Genomic DNA, 25717 nt, shown 5'->3' on the forward strand with positions numbered 1-25717 from the left:
CAGAAAAGTTTTTTTTTAGAAAAAGATTATTGTTGGTAAACAAATAGCTGGATTTGGTCATTTTCATGTTTTATAAAGTAAAGATGATTTAGCATGTTTTCATCACATACGTTTTCACGAAAATAAGACCATAATTTGTTCCATGTCCTAACCCCATACCAGTAAGAGTGAAAAAGTGTTGTAACTTTTGATTTTGTCGAGTTGTGTTAGGGAGTGGCCAAAAGTCTTGTTTTCACTCTTATACATCTTCATGGGGATAATGCCAAGTTGACTCAAGGCATGACATGTACATTCTCAACTATGGTGCAAAAATAAGTTTAATTAGGTTGGATCTCTTTCATGTTTCTCGTGGTTATTGCATTAATCTTTAAAGGTTTGGATTTTGATTTTTTCCTTCTTTTTTTCTTCCTCCTATTTTGTACTTTTGTTTTATTGTTTCTTGGGGAAAAGAAAGGTCTAAGCTATTTGTTCGGTGCATTTTATGCACCCATTTTGTACTTTTACTTCATTTCATTACATTGCATTTAGGCTTAACTCCATGAATTTTTACATGTTTTCAGGATATTTCATGATATTATTTCACTCGCACGCTTCTATGATATTTCAGGGAATTTTGGAGGTGGGGTCTCATTTAGGGGGGTAACTAGAAGGTTCAGACAAGATTCCACAGCTTTCAGATCACGGAGGAAGAAGTTGCAAAAAATTGAAGAAACCCCACAGTCAGAAACTTCTACGGTCGTGGAAATTTTAGCCTTGAATTTCCACAGGCCGTGGAAATGAACCTGTTCCAACAACATACTTTGAAGCTTCAACCAAAATTTAGCATCCAACTTTTTGTATTTCCACGGGCCGTGGAAACGTTAGTGTAAATTTCTGCGGGCCGTGGAAACGAGGATGTGGGTTTAGTGACAGTTTCTCATTTTTCCTAAAAGGAGGCTGCCGACTTCATTTTTCCATCTATCGACTTTGGGAGTACTTTGGATGATTTTATAGAGGATTTTGGAGTTGATTAACACTTGGGAACATTTGATTTCATTTTTCAAGCATGTTAGTTTCATTTTCTAGATATTTGATCTTGTTGTAGTCATGAGTGGCTAGAACTCTAGTTTCTTTAACTTCATGTCTTGACTTTTGGGTTGTGATTTCAATCATGTGACTTGATTTTTGCTTTCAATTTCTATATAGTGAATTTGATTTTTTTTCAATTGAATTTTTATTATAATTTTATTTCTTATTGGCCATTTAAATTAGAGTTAGATCAATCAAGTTATCTGAATTCCAATATCCATAATTGTTTTGTGAGTTAGATTAAGTAACAAGCACTAAACTGATTTTCATTGAATGAATTTAGTATAAATCATATTCACACACTCTTACGCCCCCGAGCTTGTGATGGGTATTGGGTGTTGTTGGGAACATTCACATCAAACTTAATGCAACCTTCCAATCTAATACTGAGTTCTTATTTAGGTTAGGTTAGTGAGGTTAGGGTTAATCAAAGAGATTATTTTGGTTAATTAATGTGGTGAATGGGAAGTCTTAGGGATCGTTAGCACTTCCAAGTACCAACTTAGGTAGAATTGGGTAATTATCATGTCATCTTGGAATCATATTGCTAAGTCATCATACATAGAGTTGGAGTCTTTATAAATTCATAATTTATCTTCTAAGTTAAACGTTTACTTTTTTCTTGAATCATTCTAATTGAATTCATTGCATACAAAAACCCCATTTTTACTTTTGGTAACCCAAGTACCTTACAAACAAAATGTATAAATTTTAGCCATGTGTCTCTATAGATCAAACCTCTTATCGTGTACTAACCTTTTAGTGCAATATAGAGTGCTATTTTGGAGTATATTATACCCCTATCATTTGTTGGGTTTGACAACCTAACATCCTATTTACCAGTTTCATTGTAGACTTGAATGCATTAAAGTCTCATTATTTTACCATAATTTATAAATAAGTCCCAAACTAAATTTTGTTTTACGAAAACATGAATGAACGATAAAAGTGATGATTTGGTCATTTTCTCCCTATAACACATATTTTATCAGTTTCATTGCTGACCTGGATGCCTAATCATTAAATAAGTTAATAAGATGGATATGTTGGTTAGATAATGTTACATATAGTATAAAACTTGATCCTATTGAATTGTATATTTTTTTGGAATATGAAATGCATCTAACAAATACTATAATAATTACACAAACTAGCAACAACTTCAATATTTTTGAAGTATAAAAGAAATTTCAAATTGTATAACTATATTTTATGTTACCCAACATATCCATATCATTAACTCATTTCCCTCCCTTTTTCCTGTGAATACATATTTTACCGGTTTCATTGCTGATCTAGACATCTAGTTTGTAAATAAACTGATGTGGTGGATATCAAGTTTTATGGTAAATGTATCATTATATAACTCATCATATCCATCTCATCGATTCATTTAATGACTAGGCATCCAGGTTAGCAATGAAACCAGTAAAATGTGTGTTAAAGGGAGAAAATTGTAAAATCATCACTTTTATCGGTAATTCTTGCTTTTCATAAACAAAATTTATTTTAGGACTTATTCATAAATTAGGATAAAATAATGAGAATTTAATGCATCAAGGTCATCAATGAAACTGATAAACCAGGAAAAAAGGGCCAAATCGCCAATTTTACCAGTAATTTATGGTTTTTCGCTAATAAATTTTAGTTTGAGACTTATTCGTAAATTAGAGTAAAAGAATGAGACTTTAATGGAGATTTCCCTTAGAATGTGCAAAATGTTGGAGACCTCAGTGGGCACCACATCCTAATATAGGCATAATGGCATTAACATGTGTTGGCTGCATCTCATGTGGCACATATATGATATCAAATATTAGAGATATTTGTAGACACCACACCCTTTAGCCTTAGCCCACTAGTCCATGCCTCCAATAATTTGGGCTCTATGTTTACTCCACCATGTAACGAGATAAAAGTTAGAGTAAATTACAGTTTGGTCCCTCTGGTTCTCACTAATATGCAATTTTAGTTCAACTTTTCAGTTTTTAACATGGCTTGTTCTCGTGGTTTCTAAAAGTTACATGCGTTGTCCTTGAGGCATAGGGGTGGCGAATCAGAAAATCATATCATGTTGAGCTGAAACAACTTGAAAATTTTTATATAACACGGATACGACATGACACGATGTTGTATTTTGTTTTAGTAATGTTATATACCATTGTATGCATCTTTTATGTTAGTTTTTTATCAGTGTTTTGTACCATATTTTATGCATTTGTGTCTATATTAGTTTAAATAATGTTTAGCTCATGTATTTTGTCAGAATTCTCGTATTGCTCATGTTTTTATGCCGTTTTCAAATATTTCGAGTGGAGATGTAATTTAGAAGCAACTTAGATGCATATTAGGAGCTTAATGAAGCTAAACCACATAAGGAAACTATAACTTGGGTTAGATTTGTTGAAATTGAAGAGTTCATGTTCGAAATGCACATTTTTTGAGTTTACACGATCGTGTTTTTGGACATGTGATTGTGTTTCATCTTTGTAACCTTTCCAAGCCAAAAATCGACTTTTGAGACCTCGAAGGAGTTACACAATTGTTCTTTTCCAAAAAACACGATCATGTTTTTGAGAAAAGTGTCCAGAATATCATTATACTTCATTAAACGCGAAAAACCGGGATTTTTGGGACTTTTGGGCAAATACATGATCATGTTTTTCCCTAAAACACGATAATGTTCTTTAAGAAATTGTGTTTTTTGTTGTTGGCTCATATATAAAGACTCCTCATATTATCAGTTGAAAGTTGAAACCCTAGATGTTCCCAGACGATCATAGACGATTTTTGGAGGCGATTTGTGCACTTTTTCATCAATTCTTAAAGATAAGAAGACTAAGGATCATCTATTTCATTTAGTTTAGTAAGATTAGTCGTTTGATTTCACTTTTAATTATTCTAGATTAGATTTTATCCATGTCTGGCTAAACCTTAGATTTCGATTCTGCAAGATTAGTACTTTTTATGTAGTCAATCATTAGACTTGGTTTTTATTGTGTGATTATATCTAGTTATTTTAGTTTTACGCTTAATGAATGTTTGATTTATGATTCTTTTTATCCTGATACCTAATTTAGGATTGAATAAGTCTAGTTAATCAGTTGTTGAAATCCATAATCGTTTTGATAAACTAGTAACAAGTAACAAGTAACAGACCGGTTTCATGTTGAGATTTGACTTTGTTGTAAATTAAAATTTCATATTTTTACGTTTCTGATCTTGTGCGAAGTATTGAATATTGTCGAGAATTTTACACAGGTCATAATGTTGCTTTTCTAACTTGATTAAGAGCTTTTTAATTAGGTTAGTAAAAAGTTAGGATTTAACTGAAGAGTTTGTTTTGGTTAATTAATTAGGTAAAAGAGAACTTACAAGATCTAGTTAGTAGTTTTCAGTACCAGCTTAGATAAAACGCATCGTTAATAACCAGGTTTGTGTTGACTGCATAAATAGGAAAGTCGTAGCAGAACTAAATTCACTTTTTTATTATTGAATTTACTTTTGTTATTTTCACAGCTATTTTAGTTTTTAATTTTACAACAAAACCCCTCATTTTATTATTTGTTGCATTTGACTAGTATGTGCCTTAAGCAAAGAGACATTGACTTTTAGGCTGTGTAGTGTGTTCCTGTGGATTCGACTTTGTTTCCATGTGCTATTCTTTTAATACAACTAAACAGTGATAATTAATTTGTTTACGACGTTCGCGACAACGTTTTAACAAGTAGCATGAAAACGACCAAATCAAAACACGATAAAAACGACTAACATGTTAAGGAAGAAAAAGATGAAATAAAATAAACGTTTAGTTTATTTATGTAACGCCCTGTCCCGAATTGTTTCCTTTTGGGTGCGGGTGAGGTAATTTAGATAATCTGGGTGACTTAAAGAGATTAATTAAATAAGAGGGTATAAACTGTCAATTGTTTGATAGTTAAACTTTAGACTGTAAATCCATATAGATATGGATTGGACGGATTCTAGAAGCTAAAGGATGGCTCAAATCGTCCAAAGAGTTATCTAAGGAATGGATTTGGATAGCCTTAAGAGAAGATTATCCAATTAGGGTTTAGGTTGTAACCCTTAAGGAGTCTACAAGTATAAATAGACCCCATGGCTAAGGGAAATCGGCACTTCATCTAAAGCATAGAAACCCTGGCCGATTTCCTCCCCTCTCCTCTCTCTCAAATCATCCTCCTTGCTATTTGGTGTTTGTAAGCCATTAGAGGAGTGACAATTGTGACTCTAGAAGCTCCAAGACAACAAGATCAACAAGGAATTCAAAGGTATGATTCTAGATCTGTTTTATCATTGTTCTTATTCCTAAATAGTCATTAGAAGTCTTGGATACAAAGCATGTTTAATTAGAAAGCCTAGATCCAAGCATTAGGGTTTTGCATGCGCACATAGGAAAGTTCTTATGGCTAAAACACATCAGTGGTATCAGAGCCTAGCTTGGTTTTCATTAAATTGTTGCTTGTTTGTATGAAACATAACTGCAAAATTCGATTTTTGTGTTTCTGAGTCATGGACTCGGTGAGTTCCAAAGTGGACTCGGCGAGTCCCTTTGTGCACTCGGCGAGTCCAAGCGTCAGGAATGGCCAGATTCGGGATTTCTTCATGATTATCTTATGGAAACTTACCTTAATCATATCAGATCAATCCTAATCCGATTTTTTGATATATATGACTATAATCTTGATATAATTAAAGATATTTATCAACTAATAAAATATTTAATTTCCTTATATGATAATTAATTAATTATTTTGATTATTTTGGTAATTATCTTCAAAGAAATCTTGAATAAATCAAATATAGATAATTAGGAAATTAATTGTTAATTGAAATTATTTGTTATTTGATCCTCCATGTTTTAAATGTTTAAAACTTGTCCTCAAGTTTTGAAATTTATATTTTGTGATTAAAGGTTTTAATTTAGACAATTTAAATTTCAAACCCTAGATTTTAAAAGGTTTAAAATACAACCCTATACTAATATAATATTACAAGAATAATATATATATATATATATATATATATATATATATATATATATATATGTATAACTAAATGCTAGTCTTACCGTTAGTAGGCCTCATTCACGAAGCCGATCTATAAGGTGGGTATAAGGTTGCGGCCTATAAAATGGCGCTTAATGGGTGTACACTCACACCCACCGCTTGCTTGATTGGTGGAGGGTCGTTAGCCGAACGGGTAGGATAGGGCAACCTCATCCTCTCATTAAAAGTATAATAAGTAATACAAAGTAACTACACATATTTTTTAAAATTTCCCAATCTTAGTTACTTTAGGAAAAGTGAATTGATGCAATCCCATGAAATTACACTTTGCACCCTTGCTAAGAAGTTAGTGGAGCGTGTGTGGTTTACCGGCACACTAATTGGTTCTAAGCAAAGGTGGCAAAAGGTGATTCATTGTTTATCATAGTTCGATGGAGCGTGTGTGGTTTACCGGCACATCGAATAGGTGATCGTTACAATGAAGGCACCATGTGAGTTTGCATGGTAATTCACACCCACTTTGTGATCCTCGGTATCCCAGTCACAAACAAGAGGGGCATATCGAGATTTAAACATGCCATTGAATAGTTTCAATGAATCTCATCCGAACCTAGGAGTTCTCGAAACATTTAGGACTAATAGTTAGGTTGTGTGGTGGAGAATTAGTGAATCATCATTCACTTACCTTCAATTTATTTGCATGTTAGATTACGACATCCCTTTTCTAGTATGTAAATGTTATTGTTGGATCCTAGCCCTAATTTTTCTTATTGGGTGATAATTAGGGATTCTTATTCTAATCTATCTTTGTCCTTTCTATTTGCAGATGTCGAACGCTAACAACGCTGTTGCTAGTTCTTTCACGTTGATGAGCCTTTGCCAAAAGGTCACCTTCGATGGAACGAACTTTAGTGAATGGATAAGATACATTCGCACCATTGCTCGCTATGAGGATAAGGAGTATGTCCTCGATGAGAAGCTCGAGAAGATCAACCCTGAAATCGCTACTCCGGCTGAAATCACCGCTTTTGAAACTCATGAGCGAGATGCAACGAAGGTACATTGCATAATGATAGCCACCATGAACTCCGAATTCCAAAAGTCCTACGAGGACATGTACCCGTACGAGATGCATCAAGACTTATTGGAGAGATACCACCAGAACGCGAGACAAGAGCGTTATGAGATTTTCACTAACATGATTTCCACTAAGATGGGTCATGGAGAATCTCTTACCGTGCACCTGCAAAAGATGCAAAGGTATGTCGACCGCCTTCGCAAGTTAAATGTTGACTTTGGGGAAGACTTGGCGATCGACATGGTGCTTCACTCTTTGCCTCCGATGTACAATCAATTTAGGATGACCTATCACATGAACAAAGAGGAGGTCACCCTAAGCAAACTCCAAGGTCTATTGAGGGTCGCTGAGAGCAAATTCAAAGACAAGTCTGTTGCACCAACTCCCAATCCACCTGATGCTCCTGTCTTGGCTATTGGTCAAGGAAAGGGAAAGAAGAGGAAGGCTTCGTCTAAGAACTATCGCAAGGTTAAAGCCCGAGATGGTGCCTCTTCTAGTGGGACCAAAGTTGATCCTGCTAAGCCCTGCCCTAACCCTAAGGAGGCAGAGTGCCACCACTGCCAAAAGATAGGACATTGGAAGAGAAGCTACCCAGAGTACCTGCAAACCATCAAGGAAGGAAAGATCAATCCATCTTTCGCAGGTATATACACAATTAAATCAAACGATTCTAATCATGCTATTTCTTGGGTTCTTGATACAGGATGTGGTTACCACATTTGTTCTGATTTGCAGAGACTAAGAAGAGATAGAGATGTGGAGCAAGGAAGAATCAATCTAATCATGGGGAACAGAAGATCGTCGCCTGTGACCAAGATTGGAGTGTATTCTTTAGTGTTTAGGAATAATTTGTGTTTAGATTTGAACAATTGTTGTTATTCGCCAAAAATGGCTAGAAACATCATTTCATTTCATGGTTTATATAGACAAGGTTTTAGATTTTCTTTTAATAATGAGAATGGTTCTATTTTAGCTTATCTAAATGGTGTCTTTTACTTTGAAGCTATACCATGTAATGGAATTTATGAAACTGTTATGATTGTTGATAACTTAGGAAATGATGTTTTGAACATAGATTCTTCCACTAGTATGGATAAAGCATCCTTGTGGCATTGTCATCTTGGACATGTCAACAAGAAACGTATAGCCCAACTCCAAAAGGATGGAGTGTTGGAGTCATTCGACCTTAGGGAAGATGACACATGCGAGTCTTGTTTACTTGGAAAGATGACTAAGTCACCCTTCACGAGTACGTGTGAAAGGGGTGAGGGTCTATTGGACTTAATACATACCGATGTATGTGGACCATTTAGATCAACCACAAAGGATGGGAACCGCTTCTACGTAACTTTTATCGATGATTATAGTAGATATGGGTATATCTATTTAATCAAGCAAAAGTTAGAAACCTTTGAAAAGTTCAAAGAGTTCAAGAATGAAGTGGAGAATCAATTGGGCAGGAAAATCAAGATGATTCGATCCGATTGAGGAGGAGAGTTCCTAAGTCTTGAATTCCACGATTATCTCAAGGAGTGTGGAATAGTTTCGCAATTGACGCCTCCTAGGACACCGCAGTTAAATGGTATGGCAGAAAGGCGTAATCGAACCTTATTGGATATGGTTCGCTCTATGATGAGTCGTGCTTCACTACCTATCTCTTTTTGGGGGTATGCCTTAGAGACTGCCGCCCATATCCTTAACCGAGTCCCTACTAAGAAGGTTGCCAAAACACCTCACGAGATGTGGACAGGGAAAGCTCCCTCGTTGGCACATATCAAGGTTTGGGGTTGCGAGGCTTTCGTAAGACGAGATACTCACGACAAGCTCGAACCTCGAAGTGAGCGATGTATTTTCATCGGCTACCCACAGACATCCTTTGGATATCTCTTCTATAGACCGAAGGACAATGTTGTCTTTGTTGCGAGGAGAGGAGTTTTCTAAGAGCGAGAACTCATAGGCCAAGGAGACAGTGGGAGGCAAATCGAACTTGAAGAGATTCAAGAGTCGATAGATGAAGGAACCTCTACCGCTGGCACTCAACCCGAGGAGGAAACTCCGGTTGAACCGATTGATGAGTCCTTACCTCTTAGACGTTCCGATAGAGTTAGAGTTCATCCCCAGTTTTATGGTTTTCATATTACTACCGAAGGGGACACGTATATTAGTGATGGTACACTAATAAATCTTGATGAACCTAATAGCTATAAGGAAGCCATGGCAGGCCCGGAGTCTGCGAAATGGAAAGAGGCAATGGATAGCGAGATCCAATCCATGTATGATAACCAAGTTTGGAATTTGGTTGATTATGTGCCCGGATGTAAGACCGTTGGGTGCAAATGGATCTTCAAGAAGAAGACCGATGTGGATGGAAACGTACACACATATAAAGCGCGATTGGTTGCGAAGGGCTTTACTCAAACTCCCGGAGTTGACTGTGATGAGACCTTCTCACCAGTTGAGAAGATTAAATCTATTAGAGTGATGCTAGCTATTGCCGCATTTCATGATTATGAGATTTGGCAAATGGATGTCAAGACCGCTTTCCTTAACGGAAAGTTGGCTGAGGATGTTTACATGGCTCAGCCAGAGGGGTTTGTGGATCCAAAGCATCCGAATAGAGTGTGTAAGCTTGAGAAGTCCATTTATGGACTTAAGCAAGCGTCTCGCAGATGGAATCTTTGCTTCGATGAGAAAGTCAAAGAGTTTGGATTTGTACGAAGTGAAGATGAATCATGTGTATATGTCAAAGCCAGTGGGAGTATAGTAAGCTTCCTCGTTCTATATGTCGATGACATATTACTCATAGGAAACGACATCCCGACTCTGCAGGAGGTTAAGTCCTGGCTCGGGAAGTGCTTCGCTATGAAGGACCTCGGAGAGGCTTCTTACATTTTAGGAATAAGGATAGTAAGAGAAAGAAGTAAGAGACTAATAGGACTTAGTCAGAATACTTATTTAGAGAAGGTACTAAAATGTTTTAGTATGGAAAACTCAAAGAAGGGATAATTACCGATACAAAGTAATGCCAAGTTGAGTAAGACTCAAAGTCCGAGTACCGAAGCTGAAATAGCAGAAATGAGCCGAATACCATACGCTTCCACAGTTGGCTCAATCATGTACGCTATGACTTGTACTCGCCCTGATGTAGCCTTCGCTTTGAGCATGGTTAGCAGATATCAAGGGAACCCTGGCAGAGCCCATTGGATTGTGGTGAAGAATATCCTTAAGTACCTTCGGAGGACGAAGGAATGGTTCTTAGTCCTCGGAGGGAGTGATGAATTGAAGGTGCGAGGGTATAGTGACTCCAGATTTTCGGAGGACGAAGGAATGGTTCTTAGTCCTCGGAGGGAGTGATGAATTGAAGGTGCGAGGGTATAGTGACTCCAGATTTCAGACCGACAGGGACAACTACCGTTCGCAGTCGAGCTGGGTCTTTACCCTGAATGGAGGAGCAGTGACATGGAAGAGTTCCAAGCAGGAAACTGTAGCTGATTCAACGTGCGAATCAGAGTACATTGCAGCGAGCGAAGCGTCAAAGGAGGCAATATGGCTGAAGAACTTCATTGGTGATCTTGGAGTCGTACCTGCCATAAAGGAGCCTATGGAGATTTTCTGTGATAATGAAGGAGCGGTTGCCTTGACCAAGGAACCGATGGATCATGGTAGATCATGACATATCGACAAAAAATATCATTTTATTAGACATCGTGTAGAAGAAGGACAACTCGTAGTGAAGAGGATATCATCAGAAGATAACCCAGCAGATCCGCTTACGAAGGGACTGAGTAGGGTTAAGCACTTGCAGCATGCTAGGAGTATTGGACTGAAGGATGATATTAGCATAGATTAGATAGTATTAGAAACGTGTAATAGATAAATGTAATTAACATTTGATGATTAAATAAAGGAGTTTTATTTATGAGTAATGTTACTATCTTATGTTAATTGTTTAACTATTGTTTCACTTTGCATGTTTTGACTTCCAGAATAATTGAGTTTATTAGGAATAATCGAATTGTTCAAATTGTCCACAATCGTTCATATGTTGGAAGTAGATATGAATGAAGATTGTCATGAATTGGTGTGTAGATTGTCTAAATGGTGTTAGACATAGCAAAGGGTTGCTGCAACGTTCATGAGTGCTTATGAACTAGTTTTGAGCATTGGAACAAACCCGCGCTTGCTAGAATCACCTTATGGAATATGATATAAAAGGGTGATCGCAAGACGATAATATCATATAGTCTTAAAACCTAGATATATGGTTTGTTATTTGTTAATTGACTGTACATTGATAATGCGAAAACGCATCAGTAACTCGGTGTTATAAAACGCATTGTTGTGTATAGTTGGTTAATGAATAAATAAATGCATATAAGTCGAAGTTTATCTGTAACTTTTATCTAAGAAGGTAAAAGCGATATCTCGGCCGCTCGATGATTTGATTTGACTTATGTGCCGGGCCCGGTCAGAACTGAATTGATGTGTTCGATTAAGTTCTATATCAAATAAATCAGAGATCGAGAAACCTAAATGCTTGACTAACCATTCCATAGGATTGTCAGCATGATATCTAACAGAGGACTGTACGATCCCTTATCTAAAGGACAAGATTGATTAGATCAGAGTTTGACAGCGTCTTTGAGAGCTACGATTGCAAACCGAATTGTACTTGTGCATATAGTTACTAGACTTATCCAAGTGGGAGACTATTGGAATAGTGTCTAAGGCTGCAACTATATTAAGCAAGTATATGACCCGGTTGTGCATGGTCCTTTTGGGTTGCCTTCACCATAGCAACTTGATAGGATGATTTATTAAGAGAGAGTAAATATTATTAATATATTATGAGAATAATATAAAGAATAATAATATTGTTATTTGATTAATATAAGTCATAGAATTAATTGGAATTAATTTGGTGACTTAAAGAGATTAATTAAATAAGAGGGTATAAACTGTCAATTGTTTGATAGTTAAACTTTAGACTGTAAATCCATATAGATATGGATTGGACGGATTCTAGAAGCTAAAGGATGGCTCAAATCGTCCAAAGAGTTATCTAAGGAATGGATTTGGATAGCCTTAAGAGAAGATTATCCAATTAGGGTTTAGGTTGTAACCCTTAAGGAGTCTACAAGTATAAATAGACCCCATGGCTAAGGGAAATCGGCACTTCATCTAAAGCATAGAAACCCTGGCCGATTTCCTCCCCTCTCCGCTCTCTCAAATCATCCTCCTTGCTATTTGGTGTTTGTAAGCCATTAGAGGAGTGACAATTGTGACTCTAGAAGCTCCAAGACAACAAGATCAACAAGGAATTCAAAGGTATGATTCTAGATCTGTTTTATCATTGTTCTTATTCCTAAATAGTCATTAGAAGTCTTGGATTCAAAGCATGTTTAATTAGAAAGCCTAGATCCAAGCATTAGGGTTTTGCATGCGCACATAGGAAAGTTCTTATGGCTAAAACCCATCAAAAACGAGTTTTAGCCTCCATTATTGAAGAGTTATTCTTTGAAGGAAAGCTTTGAGATCCAACATTTACATCTCCATTTGGTAGCTTGGGAGGTATAAAGTCCAAACCTTGCCTTTTCATTTCAAGGATCTTCTTATTGGTTCATTTTTGGTCATTTTGATCCTTTTGGTTGATGATTGGGAGTTAAAGTCATTTTTGAAGCTTGTAATTGTAGATCTGGATATCTCATGGGTTCTTTGGGCATAAAGGTGCAAACTTTATGGTGGTTTTGGTTCCATGCATGTATTAAGTCAAGTGTTAAGCTTCTTTGAGCTCTAGAGTCCCATTTAGCCATGCATGCACATAAAGTTGGCAACTTTATGTGATTAACCACCTTGAAGAAGTCGGATATGAGTTTGGATCCAAGTGTTAATGGATTAAGTGCTAAATTAGATGGATGGCTATGGATGGTGAGTATGCTAGGCATACAAGTATGTATATTGTGCGTACAAGACTTCCATGCTGTACGCTGAGCGTACAGGTTGAGTACGCCTCGCGTACTCGACAGACTTGGGCCCTTTTGTTTTGGGCTTGGTTGTGTTAGGCCATGTTGGGCCATATGGATTTTATGTTTGGTCAGTCTTGCTTGTTGGACCTTCTTAGGAGAATGCCCATGAAAGGAATTGGGCCTACTTTTGAAAATTGGGCCATATTTGGGCCTTAGATGTATATGTTTTATTTTAGGCCTTTGGTCATCTAGTTTAGGCCTTCGCTTTGGGCCAAGCTTGAGGAAGGGTAAAAAGATCTTTTACCCTAATTTGGACTTATAGTGTGAGTCAGTGGCTAGATGTTGATGGGTTGTCATTGTGGTATCTTATAGTGGATGGATTTTAGTGGATCTGAAGTCAGAGATTATTCGTGGGATCAGTTGTTGATGGGGTGTTGTCTTGATGTTGGCAGTTCAGGGATCTATCAGCCATCAGCCAGGGATCGTCTATTTGATTCGGCAGAGTGAGGTGAGTTTTCCTCACTGTACTTATTGGTCGAAGGCACCAAGGCCAACCCATTGGATTGATATCCTGCTATACACTAATACGTTGAGTATGGAACAGATCTGCATGATTATGCTAGTTGCCGATATGCTAGATTGGTATATCTGTAGGACTACCTATGATTCTATCTGCATGAGTACCTATATATGTTTGTTAGCGTTGAATCAAAAAGTGATCCTCTTGAACTTCAGCTACCACAACCTCTCAGCCACCGCAGTCAAGTAGATTCATCAGCAATCATCAACCGAAGTCTCTAGTACCGCAGTCTCTATCTAGTTTACATTACTTTGTCTTTTGTATAAAAAACTCTATTGTCCAGTATGCCTTGCATGGCTACTCTTAGAATTGTAAATCTGTTATCTTTATGAGTCTCTATAAATAGAGCTCATTCTCATGTATTCAAATATCGCATCTAATTCTAATACACATCTCAGAAGTTCTCTTTCTATCTTACTTATTCAATCTTATTACGCTCTTAATCAATCACAACCTCTCCTCGGAGCAAATCCTTTTTGACTTAATCACTAAGTTTGATCTCACTTATTAACTTGGTTTGAATGCATTCCTCGTTATGAATCAGCTTATGTGTATACTTGATATAACAATTGTTGTCATTTACATTTCTTTACTTTTCCGCAACTAACCCTCTAACTTCTAACTCTTAATATTATTGTTGAGCTTTAGATCCTTCGAGATTAACTATTCCGCTATATACTTGTTCTAACGTTTGTTCAAGTGTGTCTCAAAGTTTTTCTCTCAATAATTGGTATTAGAGCCATAGTGGTTGCTTTTTGAAAATCGGAACTCTGATTTTTCGAAGAGCCTTCTATACCACTGAAGCTCATTTCTAAAACAAAAAAATGTCAAAACATGGCACAATCGTTATCTCTGAATGTTTCCAACATCGTTGGTGGTTCTAATCGATCTCCAATACTGGTTGCAAATGAATATCATCACTGGTCACAAAGAATTGAAAGGCTATGAAGAAAGATCCTTAGGTGCAACCAACTATCCTGAACTTGGAGTCATTTTCAAGAGGAAAACTGATAATGTCAAATACTTCATTCCTATGACTGCCATGCATCGTCTCACCAGAAAGCAAGTTGACATCTGCCGAAATGCAGTTGAGAAATCCAAGCACACCACCGCAGAGGTCAAGTTCGAAATACTTAGAAGAATCAACTGGTTGGAGAACATTAGGAAGTTTTGGTGGATCCTGATCAAGTTCCTTAAACTTGATAGCTGATCAAAAGTTAAAGAGGTCACTTAAGGGGAAATTGTTGAATCAAAAAGTGACCCTCTTGAACTTCAGCTACCGCAGCCTCTCAGCCACCGCAGTCAAGTAGATTCATCAGCAATCATCAACCGAAGTCTCTAGTACCGCAGTCTCTATCCAGTTTACATTACTTTGTCTTTTCTATAAAAAAACTCTATTGTCCAGTATGCCTTGCATGGCTACTCTTAGAGTTGTAAATCTATTATCTTTATGAGTCTCTATAAATAGAGCTCATTCTCATGTATTCAAATATCGCATCTAATTCTAATACACATCTCATAAGTTCTCTTTCTATCTTACTTATTCAATCTTATTACTCTCTTAATCAATCACAACCTCTCCTCGGAGCAAATCCTTTTTGACTTAATCACTAAGTTTGATCTCACTTATTAACTTGGTTTGAATGCATTCCTCGTTATGAATCAGCTTATGTGTATACTTGATATAACAATTGTTGTCATTTACATTTCTTTATTTTTCCGCAACTAACCCTCTAACTTCTAACTCTTAATATTATTGTTGAGCTTTAGATCCTTCGAGATTAACTATTCCGCTATATACTTGTTCTAACGTTTGTTCAAGTGTGTCTCAAAGTTTTTCTCTCAATAATTGGTATTAGAGCCATAGTGGTTGCTTTTTGAAAATCGGAACTCTGATTTTTCGAAGAGCCTTCTATACCACTGAAGCTCATTTCTAAAACAAAAAAAATGTCAAAACATGGAACAATCGTTATCTCTGAATGTTTCCAACATCGTTGGTGGTTCTAATCGAGCTCCAATACTGGTTGCAAATGAATATCATCACTGGTCACAAAGAATTGAAAGGCTATGAAGAAAGATCCTTAGGTGCAACCAACTATCCTGAACTTGGAGTCATTTTCAAGAGGAAAACTGATAATGTCAAATACTTCATTCCTATGACTGCCATGCATCGTCTCACCAGAAAGCAAGTTGACATCTGCCGAAACGCAGTTGAGAAATCCAAGCACACCACCGCAGAGGTCAAGTTCGAAATACTTAGAAGAATCAACTGGTTGGAGAACATTAGGAAGTTTTGGTGGATCCTGATCAAGTTCCTTAAACTTGATAGCTGATCAAAAGTTAAAGAGGTCACTTAAGGGGAAATTGTTGAATCAAAAAGTGACCCTCTTGAACTTCAGCTACCGCATCCTCTCAGCCACCGCAGTCAAGTAGATTCATCAGCAATCATCAACCGAAGTCTCTAGTACAACAGTCTCTATCCAGTTTACATTACTTTGTCTTTTCTATAAAAAACTCTATTGTCCAGTATGCCTTGCATGGCTACTCTTAGAGTTGTAAATCTATTATCTTTATGAGTCTCTATAAATAGAGCTCATTCTCATGTATTCAAATATCGCATCTAATTCTAATACACATCTCAGAAGTTCTCTTTCTATCTTACTTATTCAATCTTATTACTCTCTTAATCAATCACAACCTCTCCTCGGAGCAAATCCTTTTTGACTTAATCACTAAGTTTGATCTCACTTATTAACTTGGTTTGAATGCATTCCTCGTTATGAATCAGCTTATGTGTATACTTGATATAACAATTGTTGTCATTTACATTTCTTTACTTTTACGCAACTAACCCTCTAACTTCTAACTCTTAATATTATTGTTGAGCTTTAGATCCTTCGAGATTAACTATTCCGCTATATACTTGTTCTAACGTTTGTTCAAGTGTGACTCAAAGTTTTTCTCTCAACAGTTAGATGTTAACATATTGTGTTGGGTTGAGTTTGTATTACTTCGTGTTGTAGCCAACAAACCCTGGAGCATTCCAGATATGAGCTAAGGACCAGGTGGTATGCCAGACTCATATTGAGGGCTCAGGTGCATTCTAGATACGAGCTGAGGACCCGATGGTATGCCAGACTCATACTGAGGGATTGAGGGTATTAGAGCATTCTAGATATGGGTTGAGGGTCGAGTAGGGCATGCCAGACTCATAATGAGGGCTCAATAGCATTCCATATACGAGCTGAGGATCGGTTGGTATACCAGACTCGTACTGAGGGCCGAACATTGGTATTCTAATTTGATGATTGATTGGGTTAGGAGCAAGCCATACATAAGCTGTGGGCCCCGGGGGCAAGCCAGACTTATGCTGTGGGCTCAAGAGAATGCCATATATGAGTTGTGGGCCCAATAGGCAAGCCAGACTCATACTGTGGGCTCATGGGTAAACCAGTCTTTTAGCTGTGGACCCAATACATGTTGTTGTTGTTTATGTGCTCTTTGTTTGTGTGTTGGTACATTAGGGGAACTCACTAAGCTTTGTGCTTGCAATTTTGTTTATGGTTTCAGGTCCTTCATATGATTCGTGGCAAGGCGAATGTGTGACCCTACACATCCTTGGTTTTACAACAGATTGGATCTTGGGAGACTCTGATTTTAAATCTTGTTATGGAGACAATGTTTTTGTAAACACTTTTGTTAATAAATGGGTTGTTTTGAAAAGTTTAAATTTGCTTAAATTTTTCAGATGTTACAATTTAATTTAAAATTAATCTCACAAAATATAGAAACAAGAAAAATACGACAAATACATGTTAATACTATGTCAATTTTGTGTCAAATCTCGTAAACGAAACGAAGTCGTGTTTTTACACTTGACACGACTTCGAATTACAATTCTGCCCACTTTGTTTCACATTATGTTTTTTTTTCTTGTTGTCATTGATTTCCAAGCCTACTAAGGTAGTTTACCACCAATGAGCCTCTGTTAAATGGGTATAAAATGATAAAACTACCCCTATTTTTATTTTTGTTTTCATTGTCTTTTTTCACATTTTTTAAACTTGAGCGACCATTTCTGTAGACTATTAAAAATGCATTAAATCCTAAAAGCTTCAGCATATTGATAGAGTTCATGTTTTCTATGTCTCTTCCATATTTTAAAGTCGACACTTATGTCTCTCCCACATCTTTGACACCGTGTTCAGGAGTTTAACAAAGAAAATAAGAGAAGGGAAAGAAAGTAAGGAGAGGAAAGAAGAGAAAGGAAACCAAAAGAAAATTGTATTTTGTGTTCCGAGTTAGAGAGAAGTGAAAGAAAATTATATATTTTGTTCATTTCTCTCAAAATCCTTCTAAATTTGAAGGAAATATAGGAGAGAAAGTTTTTCTTCTATTTTTTTTTCATTAAAAAAACTTAGGAAGACCATTTTTTTACTTTCTTCTCACTCCAATCGTTTCCTTCTTTCATCATTAAGTTAAACTCGAGAACACAGTGTGAAAGCCGATGACCACCTATGTCTCTCCTACGTCCATCTATATCTATCTCTCTATCGATGTTGATGCCTTCATTCTGAAAGCGTTGCTTTTTCACCGTCATCCCATCTCCTCCGCCTAGAACTCACCCTATATGCAGTGGCAGAAGCAGGAATTAATAGTAGGGGTTGCACAATTTTTTTTCTGGTCAAAGATAATATAAAACATAAAAATGGTTCATTACGTCTAATACAATTTTTTTCTGGTTAAACATAATATAACAACGATCTATTACAATTTAAATTTGTCCTCTTCATGCAGACATCTTTTGAAACCACTCCATTACTTTTTCATTCTCAACTTTCGCATGTGCTTCGATCTCAACATTACAAAGCAATGCATCGTTCATTAAGTCATCACCAATTTGTTTGCGTAAGTCGGTCTTCAAGAGCTTCATCTTTGAAAAACATCTTTCTACACTTGCGGTCGCTACGAGTAATATCAAAGCCAACTTTAAAAGCTTATAAACCAAAGGATAAGACCGATGCTTCCCTATACTAACCATCAAACGAGAAAGGTCTGGAATTCCTTTCAAATGAGTGAAGCGCTCATCTTTGATGCAAAAGTGATAAAATATCTCAAGTTGTCCTTCAAGGTTTATCATATCCGAATCATCAAAGTCATACTTGTATAAATTACCCAACTTCAACGACTTTGATTTGTCAAATTGTGCAAATGAATCACAAGGGCTCAAAGCACTCATGTATTCTAGTAACTGGGTGCTTGTTTCACTAAATAGATCCCAATATTCTATAAGTTTCATATCTACCACCGTGTTGATGATTTCAACCTCAAAATGAAATCTATTTGTCTTTGTAGTCTTACAGTTTCTCGCACCAATATACAACTCTTCCATATCTAAAGTATCAATTTTGTGTGTTTGAAAAAAAGGATACTTTTGGCAAAATGCTAGCAAACCCTGTGTTTCTAAAAGATTGCAACGCCTCTATTGTCCCTCTAACCATCGAAGTCGCTTCTAAAATGTCTAGATCTTTTCTTTAAAGTTGCTTTGACAATGTACCCGTGAGGCGTAAAATGTCATACATATGTAAGTAAAACAAGAACTCATATGATTTAAAATATGCTACGATTATGGACGCTTGTTGACGGTTTGCCAATGACCCTCCCTCATCTTTCACAAAATCTAAAACTACAAGAACATCCACTAACAACTTCATCAAACTTGTGAGTGTGTTGAAATGTGAACCCCATCTTGTTTCTCCCACTTGAACAAGTGTAGTCTCTTGATTTAACCCTCTTAATGTTTCAAGTTCACCACTACACAAACCTTTTTGCACCCTTTCTCTTTCTTGTTCCCGTAGTAAGTCTTTTCTTTTACACGAGGCACAAACAACATTAACCACCAACGAAATTTGCTCAAAAAGGTCACTAACATCATCATGCTTTTTTGCAACAGCCACAATCATTAATTAAAGTTGGTGTGCAAAGCAATGAGCACAAAAATTTGTGTCATTCTCTTGTAATATCAAAGCTTTCAAACCATTGAATTCCCCTCGCATACTGCTAGCCCTATGTAACCTTGTCCTCTTATCTATTAAAACAATATATATATATATATATATATATATATATATATATATATATATATATATATATAACAGATAAACCGGATTAAATTAAATTGAAATAACAAAAAAGTAAACAATAAATTACCTAACTAAAACTCAACTTATTACTTGTAAGTACTTCATTTATGGCTTTTTTGAGTGTCAAAGAGGATGGATCCTTCACGTGCACTAGTCTAATGAATCTTTCCTTCACAAAGCCAAGACTATCGACATATCGCAAAACAATATATAGCGATTTGTTCATTTTTTTGAAACATCACTAGATTTATCAACCAATAAAGCAAATACATCTTGACCAATCTCTTCGTGAATATTCAAAAGTACTTCTTGTGCAAAACATTACACAAGTTCTTTTCTAATTTTAGGGGAAATCGGTTGATTGTTTTTAGGAGCATTTTATAAAGTATTGTTGAAAATATCTTCACTAGTCTCTCGAGTGGCTTTTAACACTTCAATGTAAAGCCCTCTATTTTCCGAGTTAACCGACTCGTCATGAGCATGAAACGGTAAACATGTTTTCAATAAAAGTCTAACAACAATAATAGAAACACATAATCGAGCTTTATATTTATGGTCCTCCGCTTCAGTTTGCCTCCTCAAGATTACATTAATAATTTGTTTTTCCCTCATTAAAAATTCACACATTTCTTTTGCTTTGTTGTGAAAACTATCAACACCACCCACATGAGTCCGAAATGCATTTTTTTTATTCCAAGTATCAAAACCTTGGGAAATAAATGCATCTATCCCTCCTCTTTGATTCATGAGGTCTCCACACACATAACAATATAAACAATATGCTCTATTCTTTTTCACATTATATTCCAACCAATCAAAATCATCAAACCATGAAGTAACTAATCTCCTAAATCTATCACCTATTTTCTTTTTTGGAAACTTATGTGCCCTTATTTGACAAGGTCCTTGAAGCAAATACACTTTTCTTACATCATATATAATATTTGATTTGTAACTTGTAATCTTTGGCCTATCCACTAGGTACTTTGGAAGATCTTTCAAGTCAACATTATCATTAGGTTGATTAGAGCATGGTGTTTGTGGAGTTGCATTAGAAACCGAAGGGTTGATTGATTGGTGATTGGTGTTTGTGGAGTTGCATTAGAATTAGAAATGGAAGAGATTGATTGATTGGTGATTGGTATTTGGGAACATTCTTCACCACTTTCATTAGGATTAGGTCTTTGTCTTTTGGTAAAACAAACCACTTAGTTTAACCTATAAAAACATAACAATTACACCTAATCAAACAATAACTTCAATAAAACATAGAAATTTCACCTAATCAAACAATAAATTCAATAAAACATAGAAATTTCACCTAATCAAACAATTAATTCAATAAAAACATAGCAATATAACCTAAGCAAACAATAACTTCAATAAAACATATCAATTTCACCCAAGTTAATCAATAACTTCAAAAAGAAAACATATCAATTTCAAATACCTAAATGAATTGGTAAAACTTACTTACTTCATTCTAGGGCTTGATGAAGTCAATTTTGTTAATCAAGAAAGTAGAAATCGCAACTTTACACCTTAAGCTTTGTGCCAACTGCCATGGTGTCGATCGCTAGTTGCCTTATTCAAGGGGGAAGAACGTAAGAATTCAGAAACACAAAGTGTCGAACAATCAAAGTCACGAACAAAGGTCAATTGGTCAAAGACATGAACAGGTCGTGTCACACTCATGAGTTTTTTTTTCTTTCTTCTAGCCGATAATACAATTAGTTTATTAGGATTTAGCTATTTTTTTTTACAAGCAATTAGAATTGGGCTAATTTGTCCAATTAATGTTTTATTTAGGGATTTGGGCTATTAGACAATAATGGATTAAAACATTGGGCTCCTATGTAGCTAATTATAAGTTGTAAGCTTATAATTATTATTTTTCCGTTTGGTAATTCCCGATAGAGTGACACATTTTTTACGCAGTTACACAAAATGCTTTTAATAGTTGCACGGTTTTTTTGTATGTAGTGGCACAACAGGTAAAAATTTAAAAAAAATTGGAAAATTTTCCACTACGTGCACGAAAGCTAGGTGTTGTCGGTGCCATATCGGGCACCTAGCCAGGACTGTCCCTGCCTACATGCAACTATAGCGGAACCCAACCCCTTTATCTATGTGATTTTGGTTTTAAATTTGTCATTATATCTCATTATTAATTATAATGAGAAGGACCGAGATGTAGGCAATTCTATATTTTTCTTAACCTCTACTTTGCTCCTTATTTGGAGCTTTCCTGCTAGGTTAGAAGTTATGAATAAATCACCCTAAAACTTGCAAAACATGGATAATAATCATACCTCGTATTAAAAGTATGTTGATTCTTGAAAATGACCAGTGGCGAATCTAGAACCAAAAACTATATGGTTCCTAATGTAAATGAAATTGAAAAAATATGAAAAGAGTAAAAAGTTATGGTGGAGGTGGTGGTGGTGGTGGTAGCAGGTTGTATGCCTTAAAATATTTAAACATCACTTCAATAGCTCTAATAAATTTCTTACAAGTGAACCATACAAGGTCTTATATCTTGAAACAGATTCATAATTTTGTCATTATCGATATTTTTTAAAGCATTTTTTTTCAATATACGACATTAAACTATCACTCAAAAATTGATCACTCATTTTTTAAGCGTATACAAGAAATCTAAGATTTTAAACATATGGATTGATTATGGTCGATGGAGGGTATGAACGACAACAAAGGGCGACTGGGCATGGTCAAACGGTGATTGGTGAATGGAAGTCGGTAGGCGCAACAGTTTAAGGCTTGAGGCCGCAGGGAACGGGAGTCATTGAATCGTTGAATGTCGTTTCCATTTTTTTTAAATTTTAGATGGATTGGGCTATATTTACACATTGGTCTTCTTCTAAATGGTTATTAGATATAAAAATATAGGTTCAATGATATTCTTTTCTTAAAAAAATTATTAAACAGTTCTTTTAAGAATATTTAGGTAGTTCCTATTATATATATATATATATATATATATATATATATATATATATATATATATATATATATATATATATATATAGGGTTAGGTTCACGTGAGACCACTATATTTTATGAGACGGGGAGACGCAATCGTAGTCACTCATTTTGTAGATAAAAAAACATTTTTAAAATGCAAAATAATTAAAAATTTACGAATTTTTTTAAAGTATTATTTTCGTCACTTTTTTATCAAAAAAAATAATAAATTGCTGTTTTTTTGAAATATCTATGAAATATTCTAGTGGAATATTAGAATATTTTATATATATGACAAATCTACTAGAATATTAGAATATTCTAAGATTCTAAAAATCGCTTTGAAATATTTATGTTTTAAGGGTAAATTGATTCATATTTAATGAACGGATCACCAATTCGTGTGTTTATGTGCTTTAGGTTCAGTCATTTTTAGGAGTAAGTTATCAATTGTTGATGTTATGATGATAGTGATGTTGATATTGATGACATGACTTATATATTAATTAAATTAATATCTAAAATAAACATAATAAGAAAAGGACAAACAAAGACAAATCTTGTCATTTTCGTAAATTTAACAAGAGCATTATAGATGGTAAATCATGGATCATGAATGCAACTTTTAGAAATTAGATGACAATGACGGCCTGACGGATATAAGATTCAAACTCAAGGATGTCTAACTTAATTGAGATAATAAAATCAACTATGTCGAAAAGGTTTGGGTATCGATTCGATCTTCAATTTTAAATTTTTTATTTATCATTTGTTAACTTAAAAGAAGATTAAGAATTAAATATAAATTTTGGTATCTAAAAAAAATTGTTTATTAAAAACACCATGGTACAACTATACGTTATTTTTTTTAGTTTAAAAACTACTTAAAGCCAATATAATTAATGTATATTGATTTTGGTTTAATTAAAAAATTATGGGATTGTGTAATAATAATAATAGTAAGGGTGTCTATCTAAACTTTAAGGATATCCACCATATAACATAATATAAATCTTAAAAAAAATCCATTTAAGAGATATCAATAGACATCTCATCTTAGTAAATCTTAGTAATTAGTAGTAGGGATGAGAATGAGTTCAAACCCGGACCAGTAGACCCAGACCCGAAAAATTTGGAAACCAGTTAACAAGATTTTGTAGGACCTGTATATAAGAATCGGTTCCAGTTCGGTTCCGAGTAAGGTACCGCGTAAAGTGGGTCTTGAACTGGAAACTCGGAAACATCAAAGTAGGTCGGGTGGAACCGGGTAAAGTGGTTCTGAATCAGAAAAACCATAATTTTTTGGTAATTATTTAGTGGTTGAACTTTGAAAATTTTCAGTTTTGATATCCTGACTTAGGAGGGCTATAAGTCATTGAATATTAAACCAAAAAATGAAAAAAAAATTATACTCTAAAATTATTTAAAATATCTATACTACACGTTGCAAGAAACCTCATAATAATCCGACATTAACGAATTAGATATGTTTGTTTTAAAATTTCACATAATATAAAAATAAAGATGAAAAATAGAAAATTTTGCAGCTTTGATATCCCAACTTTGGGTGACTGTAAATAAATGAATATGAAACCCAAAAATGACTAGTTTAAAATCATATACAAACTCTAAACTATAATTTGGAAAAACCCTCATGCTCTTCTGACTTCAAATGAATTAGATATGTATGTTTTAAAACTTTTATAAAATACAAAAAAAAAAAAAAAAAACCTTAAAATTCCTAGCTTTGATATTCCGACTTTGAGGGACTGTAAGTCACTGAATATGAACCAAAAAATGACAAAATATAGTTTAAAGTCATGTAAAAACTATAAACTACACTCTGGAAAAACCTCGTACCAATCTGACTTCAAATGAATGAGATATTCATGTTTTAAACTTTTCACAGAAACCGGTTTCAGCCTCTAAATCCGGTTCCAGTTCTTAACACGGTTCCGGTTCTTAAACCCAATCTACCCTGACCCGAAGGACCCGAACCCCGTATAAAGTCATTCTTTAAACCCGGAACCGAAACCGATTTTATATATTCCGATTCTAAAGGTTCCGGTCCGGTTTTTCGATTCTAAATCTCATCCTTATTTAATAGCATCGCTATACCTTGATTTTGTTTAATTTAAAAATTACTTAAAGTAAATATAATAATTGTATATTGATTTGGTTTAATTAAAAAATTATGATGGTGTCTATCTCATAATAATAAAAGTATCCATCTAAAAGTTTTAATGGTGTCTATCTAATAACATAATATAAATCTCTAAAATAATTTACATTCCAAAGGACGTCTTTGGACACCCTTTCCTTCTTAGTAGCATAACCATTGCCATATAGAAGAGCTATGTCAAATTTTTTAAAAATTAGACTATAACCACATATGAATATAAACGATATAGATCAAAACTATAGTTTACTTTAAAAATTACTTAATTTTATCAAAGAAATAGTTTTACATTTGATACTAATTTTTTAGAAAATGAAATGATTATTCAAGTGAAACAAATAACATTTGTTCATCTGTCGGTTTATCAACAATATGTTTTCAAACAACCTTTTCATTAAAAAAAAATAATGAGAAAAGAAAAAGAAAAAAGGAAAAATAAAATCTTCTTTTCAGATCGACCTAATAGTAATACACTTTAACAAAATAGTATCACATAACCACACGTAATATGAAGTTCTTTATAAATTAAAAGCACCGTCTAAAATAGTGGGAAAAGATCAACAATCCATTATCATGTTTATTAGTACATGACTACATTCTAAAATTACTCTCGTGTCATTCATGAACCCAATTGCTTTGAAACGTCTAAAATCCAACTCATAAAATATTAACACACAAATATCTAAAATAA

At 34.9% G+C, this 25717-nt stretch overlaps 1 protein-coding gene across 1 annotated transcript; it reads right to left on the bottom strand.

Annotated features, from left to right (window-relative positions):
• Positions 1 to 18508: 18508 nt before the first annotated feature.
• LOC145057018 (uncharacterized) lies at positions 18509 to 19111 on the bottom strand. The gene has a single exon (XM_079004772.1). It carries the CDS (start codon positions 19109 to 19111, stop codon positions 18509 to 18511), a length of 603 nt encoding a protein of 200 aa, XP_078860898.1.
• Between the last annotated feature and the right edge of the window lie 6606 nt (positions 19112 to 25717).

Source organism: Lactuca serriola, chromosome 1, assembly GCF_051521515.1.
Source record: "Lactuca serriola cultivar US96UC23 chromosome 1, Lser_US96UC23_V15, whole genome shotgun sequence".
In the NCBI taxonomy this organism is placed as follows: domain Eukaryota; kingdom Viridiplantae; phylum Streptophyta; class Magnoliopsida; order Asterales; family Asteraceae; genus Lactuca; species Lactuca serriola.

Bases quoted from the DNA above. Each gene is read 5' to 3' on its own strand.
- LOC145057018 (XM_079004772.1), bottom strand. From the start codon at position 19,111: ATGGAAGAGTTGTATATTGGTGCGAGAAACTGTAAGACTACAAAGACA.